Source organism: Macrobrachium nipponense, chromosome 46 (genome assembly GCF_015104395.2).
Source record: "Macrobrachium nipponense isolate FS-2020 chromosome 46, ASM1510439v2, whole genome shotgun sequence".
NCBI classification, from domain to species: Eukaryota; Metazoa; Arthropoda; class Malacostraca; order Decapoda; family Palaemonidae; genus Macrobrachium; species Macrobrachium nipponense.
The window spans coordinates 22263227-22271688 of NC_061106.1; the positions used below are offsets into that span (position 1 = coordinate 22263227).

At 37.8% G+C, this 8462-nt stretch overlaps 1 protein-coding gene across 2 annotated transcripts; it reads left to right on the forward strand.

The window, feature by feature from the left end:
- LOC135214584 (uncharacterized) lies at nt 1-8139 on the forward strand. 2 transcript variants are annotated; one of them, XM_064248932.1, is made up of 7 exons: nt 1-226; nt 498-659; nt 1495-1617; nt 2112-2282; nt 4532-4743; nt 6915-6990; nt 7160-8139. In XM_064248932.1, the coding sequence occupies exons 1-7, from the start codon at nt 64-66 to the stop codon at nt 7168-7170; spliced, it is 918 nt and encodes a 305-aa protein (XP_064105002.1). In that variant the 5' UTR covers nt 1-63; the 3' UTR covers nt 7171-8139. The 2 variants fall into 2 exon arrangements, with proteins under 2 accessions (XP_064105002.1, XP_064105003.1); XM_064248933.1 differs by lacking the exon at nt 1495-1617.
- Nucleotides 8140-8462: the final 323 nt, after the last annotated feature.

Consider the following 8462-nt stretch of genomic DNA (forward strand, 5'->3'; position numbering starts at 1 on the left):
CCAGGCCATGGAAATGGCGGGAAGATTGTTCATCTTCTTCTTCACTGTGTCCTTCTTTTGGAGATGAGGGTAATGGCAAAGGGGCCGTACTGGGACAAAGCAGGGGCCGTAGCAAGTAAGGACAGCTGGATGACCTGGTTCAACCTCGAACAAGCCCCCTGGACGCCAGGTCACGCTCGTATCAACGACAGCTTGGTCTCTTTGGCTGTCAACAGGAGCTCCTGGTGTAAGCAACGGCTATAACTATCAGCCTAATTCTGATTTTAAACTGATAATTGAAAATACTTTGGATTATTGTGTAAAATCACTCTTGGATTTATTTAAAAATACGTTGGGTTGTTGTGTAAAATCACTCTTGCATGAAAGACGATGAATAATGTTTACATTAATGTATCCTTATCAACCCAAAACGAAATGGTAACATAATCTGGGAAAGGAAACTAGCGAAGCATATCTTAAGCATGCGTTTCCCAAACTTCTTTTTTTTTTCATTGCAGGTGAATGCCAGGTACTGTGCCAAGTGGAGCTGAACTGCTTCAGTATGGCGGCCAAAGCACTGAGCGATGGGCTTGTGACCTGCGTCTTGTCACACCGCCGAGGTCACCTCAAGAATCTCGTCTATCAACCTGGGTTCACCATCTATCAGAGGGCCAGTGTTGGTAAGTGCAACGTATCAAAAGAATTAAAGATATTCGCTGATGAAACGACGACCTCTCGAGAATGTCAGTATACGGGTATTATGTCGTATAGGTACAAGATACGTGTACAGTATATAATAATGATAATATTAAATAAACGAGCCCGGAGATTTGAGCGTACACGCTGAGACAACTTTGAGACATCACATTTCGTCGGTGTAAATAGTATTGTTGCTTTTAATGCCTTTAAACAAATAAAAACAAAGCAACGAACTCGGCTTTGTAACTAATCATGGTCTCACGAAAAGGTTTCATAAATCAGATTATTTTCCTCGATGCTGTTGCGTGAACTTTAGCTTCTATGTTTATTCTCAGGTAATTTTCATAACAGTAATTGTTCTGATTTTGACAACAGAATTTACTAACTTTAATATTAACACGTGTTAATGAGACACGCCCTTCAGTTTAAGTGGTTGTTAAAAAAAAACTCACGCACATGCATGCATAACAGTGTTCCATTTAATATTAGCTTGAGAGAGAGAGAGAGAGAGAGAGAGAGAGAGAGAGAGAGAGAGAGAGAGAGAGAGAGAGACTTTGGGATACCATTTAATTAAAGTATAAACTGTTGGAATACACAGATCAAATTCTGTTGTTCAACTATTTAGTTGAACAACAGAATTTGATCTGTGTATTCCAACATTTACGACGATATTTATTCTTCAAAATATATGAAAGACCATTCAAATTCATTACCTTACGAAGGTTTCACGCGAATTATAAATTAATCATTTTTCCATTTAGATAAACTAGAGGAATGGGAGAACTCATCCTGAATTTTGACGTAATATTTTCTCAGCTCGGGTGGGTGACGCCTGCAAAGACGACACCGAGTGCTATGCCAATGACATCTTTTCCAAATGCAATGGTGGAGAGTGTCAGTGTAAAGCTGGTACTTACTTGCGAGATGGCGTTTGCTCAGGTGTGTATTTATGTAGATCCTGCATGGTACTCGTTTCTATCCTTTATAGCATTCATTCCGTACAATATTTTGAGGTAAAGTTCAAACTGATACCCAGTTATTAAAACTGTTGACTGACCCAAGCAAGAGCTGCAGAAGCTCCAATACCGCATTCTATAGGACATATTTTGTGCGCAATCTTTACCAGTCGAATGGCTATTGTTACGCCCATCGCTGGTTATGGTTGGGTCGAGGCAATGCCTTTACAACGGCGCCTCTTGGTCGTTTGAGGTATTTTTTATTTGTTAAGCTAATTAATTCTTTTTTTTTCTGTGAAAATCACGAACATTGCCATCTCGTCTTCTGCTTCCTCTTACTATTAATATTAACATTATATTGTCACCTCGAAAACGCTTCAAGCTTCAGTGGGTTTATATTTGGTTTCTAGACAGAAAGGAATGATAGTATTGGCACCACTAGTACTACTATAAATAATTCTCTTGAACTGATTTCAGTCGACTGCCCGAAGGGATGGATAGCTGGAGAACTCTCCAACAGGACCGAATGCTATTACCTGAGTCGACAGAAAGCCAAACCGAAGGCGGCCTTCGAGAAGTGTGCGTCGATGGATCCGAAGAGCAAAATAGCAGAGATCACCGATATGGAGGAGCAGTTGGCCCTGGCAGGTTAGAGAGGTTAATGAGATGTAGTCCAGCAATTAGTTGTCACTGCTATGTCTATCTCTGATCTATTGGTGGTTAACTTATTGATTATTCAGTGGTCTGTGTGTTATATCTCTCTCTCTCTCTCTCTCTCTCTCTCTTCTCTCTCTCTCTCAAAACACTTAATATTCGGACATCCGAGGAAATGTTGCAATATCATTTTGTTCCAGAGTTTTTCTCTCTTACACAGCTGCCCATACCACATGTTCTCTAACCTTTGGATTAGATAAAGATAGTTGGTGAAAATTAAAGCTTTTTAGACGGGTTTTGCTACAAAACAAAATTCTCATAACAAAACATATCTACACAAACACGCCTTCCGCTGATATCTGTTTAAACACACACACACACACACACAAATTAGCTATACCAAGCAAACTGTATTTATCAATATAATTTTCAGTCTCTTCGCAAAAACTTCTTATCACCCCCGTAACAAACTACCACAGCACTTTTCATATCTCAGTTATTCTGTTAAGTTTCTTTTGTTTTTGTTTTTTTTCCCTGCCGCAAATTCCCGAGATGTCTAGTACTAGTATTAACACCAGCCCCGGTTTTTATGCCATGTCTCCAAAATAGGTTTTTGGGTGTGGGAAACATAATGAGATTATTTTCAAGAAGATTCTATTGTTAGTTTTTCAGATATGGCATACCATTTTTTTTAGGGAAGGTCCAGTACTCGGTTACAGTTTGTGAATATGCGTCTGTGCCCTAGTCACTAACTCGAGGAATAAGCCTACAAATTACTTTGTTGTTGTTGTTGTTGTTGTTCTTGGTTGGGGGTAGGAAAGGTCTATGGAAGAGCCTAAAAAGGTCAGAAAAGGGTGTTTCGTTGAAAATACAGGAATTTGAGGATAGAGTATTTATGATTTCTTTATTAGAATGAAAATTTAGAAAATAAATAATGTGCATGTTAGACAGTACAGAAAAAATATTTCTTAAAAAGTATAGTGTATTTACTTTAATATTCGTTGGTGAAACAAGGCTCTAGGTGACCGTAAATTTTAGCACATTTTAATTTATTTGATGTACAGAATTTAGACTATGCTTCTGTTTTAGGTAGGATCACAATTTGTATTTTCCTCGCTCCGCCTATTCTGTGACACCTGTTGCCTCAAATAAATTGCCAGTTGTATTTATTCCCAAATACCTATGCAAATCAATAGCTTCAGTTATTCTGCCATCCATATTAACTATTATAACTTCTCTCCCTTGTTTTCAGTTTCCCTCATAACCTCAATTCTTAAATATAAGTCTCTCCTCCAGCAAACATTTTCAGATTCTTTCAATAGTTTCTGTAGTTTTGCTTTACTACTCCCAATCAGCAATCTAATGTATGCAAACCTCAACCATTCCAAATTCCGTTCATGACTCATTTTCTTATCGTACTATTTTGTACTGATATCTATTGTCTTTTCTCTGGCGTCTCTCGGCTCCATCCACGGAGATATTTCGATCTCTCGTGCAGCGCGATAAAGACTGGGCACGTTCGAGAGAGGACGAGACGACGAAGAAGGGCCATAATTATTTGGCAATGTTTTGGTCTGTCGTGATTAAAAAATGAAATTATAACAAGGTTTAACTGAAAAGGCTGTCAGTGTGACCTTAGAGTGAGTCCCATAGCAACGAGGTGTAGTAGAAATAAACTATAAACAAAATAAACAACTAACAATCAACAAGGATCCTCTACCTTTCTATAAGGCTTCACTGATTTTCCGTTTATGCACAAATAACATGACCATGTGCCAATCTTTTCTAGATAAAGGATTCGATTGACTTAAATTTACTTTCAGTATGAAAACGCTTTTATTTCGCTTAATTGAAGGGTATTAACAGCTGCATAGTACTATATGTACCGTATACGTGCAAATCTATAGACTTAAGACAGATCTTAAGTCACACTATAAAAAAAAACCCTGTTTTTTCCATCTTCCATCCGCCTGTGGTGATTGCGCATGGTAACACTGCGTCCCGGGCTTGAAATAATATCATATTTCGAATATTAACGGTGTAATTCGCATACAGTAAAGTATTAAATCACTTCACAGTTGCAAATGTACACCCAGATATCCTTTTATTTACCTAAAACTTACACAAAGCGTAACTATTTAAAGCCCGGAACGGAGTGTTACCATGCGAAAACACCACAGCCGGATGGACAGATGGAAAAAAAAAAAACAGATTAAGTCATTGCTTTACACGATCTTTCCCAGCAATTATGAAACGACACCTGGCTTGGTCAGACCGTATATTATTTGGCTTGACTGCATACAGTGGCAAATACAAGTACGGAGGCCTACAGATCTTTGCCGAGGGAGCTGCGGGATCAGATGACCCGGTGGATCGCGATGACCATCTACCGGAAGCGACTTTCTTTGCCTGGGGAGGAAATGAGCCTAACAACCCCGTGGAACACTGCGTTGTGGTGAGTTGGGTCGGTCTATTTTGGTTGAATTAACTGGTTCCTCTCTCTCTCTCTCTCTCTCTCTCTCTCTCTCTCTCTCTCACACACACATAATTATGACTAATATCTTTTAAACAGGTTTAACGACGTTAAAAAGGAATGACTTTGAAAGAGTCGTGTGGTGTACAGCTGCATTATAAAAAAAATAAATTAAAAAACTGGAGAGTAGAAAAATAAAAAAATTGATCTTAATATTATAAAGTCTTTCTGTCGACGTGAAAAAAAAATCTTATACCGAACGACGCGATTACGAAGGAGACAAAGAGGAACGGGAACACGGACGAAACAAGAAACGGATAGACGCAAAAGGCCACCTGAAACTGAGAAATACTGTTTTGATAAAATAGAAGTTTAAGCACCGAAGTAAACAAGGAATTTCTTTTGTCTGGCCAATAATTCTAGTATACACAATCGATGTTGAAGCAGATTGATTATAATCGAAATATTATTACATCTATATATTAAATTTTTCCCTTGAAATCAGAGAAGGCAATTTTCGATTTCATACCAGTTTCTCCAGTCGGCCCAGTTGCGATACTGGTGGTAAATAGCAATATTCTCCTACCAATTCTTCCTTTACTATCCTTAGTAAATTTTCTGCGCCTACTGACCATTCTTCTTTTGTCACTTAATATGGTTAATGTATATTCTGTGTCTCTTATTCTTAATAAATGGAAGCAGAGCTCACTTCTTTCGGTTAATTATGTAGAGAGAGATTGTGTGTTCGATTGGTTTATTTTTTCGAGGGGTGCAGGGTAGTCCATATGGGTCTAATTAAGGCTACTCCCATCAACTCTCTCTCTCTCTCCACTTCGTTTAAGAAGCTGAAACCCCGTAACGTTCCTTTACTTCTCGGCTTTGCTTTATTATATTTAAAATCTGCAAAATACAAAAAGCCGAATTCCTAAGTTAACCGGGAATATATTAAAACTAAATGAACTGACGTCATCAATTTTTCTTGGAGTAACTTATTTAAATCAAATACATTTAATGCCCAGTTGAATGTCTGAGGATTTATAATCATTCTCGGGAATAATGTTGATAATTTCAAGATGATATTGAAACATTTATTTCCATACCTGCTGAGAATAGTAGGTTGTTAAGGTATAGGCAAGATTTCAGGATAATCAAGGCGATTATTAAATGGCATTAATTTTACTACTGAAGCAAGAAGGAAGATAATGAACTTTTATACCAAGGAATAGAATGCAAAACTGTAAAACGATCGTCTGTAATTTTAAGTTTTCTGTACAAGGAAACTTTTGTGCTGGCTTCGTCTGTCAGTCCCCACTTTTTCTGTCCATCCTCAGATCTTAAAAACTACTGAGGCCAGAAGGCTGCAAATTGGCATATTCACCATCCACCCTTAAATCATTAAACATACCAAATTTCAGCCCTCTAGCCCTACTAGTTTTTATGTAATTGAAGGTTAAGGTTGGCTATATCGTGCTTCTGGCAACGATACAGGATAGGCCACCACGGGTTGTGGTTACAGTTTCATGGGCTGCGGCTTCACCTTGAACTTCCACCAGTCACGATTAGTTTCAGTGATCTCAGCGGCGAAGCTTCGCCGTCATTTCTCTAAATGAATAAGAAGAGCATTCAAGAAAAAAAAGGACCTGACTGTGAAAACACACAGAAGGATTTTTACCTAAATATTTAAAAAATAAATCCAATAAATGTTTAAAAGTAAGAATAAGACTAGCAAAATGCTGCGGAATGTTTACTATATACCATTCAGACAAGACTACGGAAAGTCTTAGCGAGCTACTGCGTCTAGGGCATCTTCACAGTTTGAAAACATAGGTTGGCCTAGGTGGTTACCACCTAACATTAGCAATAAGATAACACGTTTTTAAATACTAAAAATAACTGTTCTTTAGTATATCAAAATTATTTATACTTAAGGATTTTCTTGATGAACCTAAAATTTAATATAGTTTATGGTATATTTAGAATGCTGTGTTTTGCCCCTCTTCAGCTCGGTATTTCAAAACTTGATTCCAGCCAAGTGAACTTATCCTAATTCCACGTTGAATGTAAAAGAACTGATGATGATATAAAATCAGCACATACCGATTCAGTGTTTTACTTTGGAAAGGCCGTCGATAACTTTTCGAATTTTATTTCAGATGTTCCTAGGATACAAGTGGCGATGGGCCGACGTCAACTGTAAGTTTGAGTACGTCTACCTGTGTGAGATAACAAGTAAGTTTTCGTGTGAAAGTACTGGAACGATACCCGATAATACTTGGATTTATTGGTTATGATTTTTGTTACAGTGAAACACCCAAGCCTTGAGAATAAAGAAAAAAATAGCAGAAACGTTGCTAAAGGTTGCGGTTGCAATTATATAACTTCTTTTCCTGTTTTCCAGTTGATGTATGAATCAACGGGACAGCGAAAGACAACCCATGGCATCAGATAACATTTCTTTGCTAATGTTCGTCAATAAACGGGCCTGATGCGTGTCGTCACATACTAATGCCAGTCAACTGTGCTATAATAAATTTCAGTGGGTGTATCTTTCAGTGGATCACTGGGTGTATCTCATCTAAAAGCAGTCAAATGAGCACGCATTCTTAGACCGAGGCTACAGAGGTAATGTAAGCTGATCAGATTTTATGAGAGAATAAATTAATCAATATGCGCTGCTCATTTTACTGATATTCACATTGACTATGAATTAATCGTTAAAGGGTAGCTACCATTAGCATACAAAAGAGATGAGCCTCCGTTCTCTTTGCTTAATGCTTAGCGCTATTATTTTCACCATCATTTTGAAGGAAAAGACCAGTTACGGTATACTGTATGACAAGAACTTCTAAATTGGATTTGCAGTCATTGACAATGTCCTTTATAAAAACAAGATGACAGGACACTCCTGCTGTACGTAATATATAATTCTATGAAGCAGGAATCATTAAACTATTTTATTTCTAGTCAGTAGCATGATTGAAGCTTGTCCACTACGATGCATCAAATGCCACTCACAAGGCGAACAAAGCAACAAGCATAATTCCTTTGGGAGATGAAGTGGGAATAAAGACCATGTTTTGAATTTAAGACGTACCAGGCTATGGAGAGGTACAACTCTGAAATGTGCCGCGTGATATATAATTAATAAAAGGAAGGAGACCAAAGAAAGCCATTTGTAATGAGGAAAAAAATAAAAACACACAAAGAGAATTGCCGAAAGACTGATGAATTAGCGTCACAGCATTTATGGCAGTCGAAGAAGGAAGTAAATGATTTAAGCAAAAAGAAAATAATTATAGTTAAATGAAATCTAACTTCTACTTCTTTAGTCCAAAACTTCCACACGAGAAATCCAAACCTTGAGGAACTCCCAAAAACTATGAATGGGACCAGATGACGAGCTGACAACAACATTTATAAATTAGCTTCATGTAAAGCTAGAAATGAGCTTGCTCTCACTGATGATTTGAAAAGGGAGGTTTGGAATGAAGGTTTCTGAAAAGTGAGAGCTGGATAAAGATCTGAATGACTGAGCAATAGAAGCGCGCGCAAAATGAGGACCAAGAATACTATTCATTGGTAGGTTTCACTAGACGGGCCTAGGTTCACTAAAAACACAATGAACAGCAACACTCTCCTGTTTCCGATCTTGAACTGTGAATGACATCAAGTTACAAAAGTTACGCATAAGTGCCTTGACC

Excerpts from the sequence above, each read along its gene's own strand:
- LOC135214584 (XM_064248932.1), top strand. The coding sequence starts at position 64 with ATGAGGGTAATGGCAAAGGGGCCGTACTGGGACAAAGCAGGGGCCGTA. Across the intron at positions 660-1,494 it reads CTATCAGAGGGCCAGTGTTG|CTCGGGTGGGTGACGCCTGC; the intron begins GTAAGTGCAACG and ends ATATTTTCTCAG. Across the intron at positions 2,283-4,531 it reads GGAGCAGTTGGCCCTGGCAG|CAATTATGAAACGACACCTG; the intron begins GTTAGAGAGGTT and ends GATCTTTCCCAG.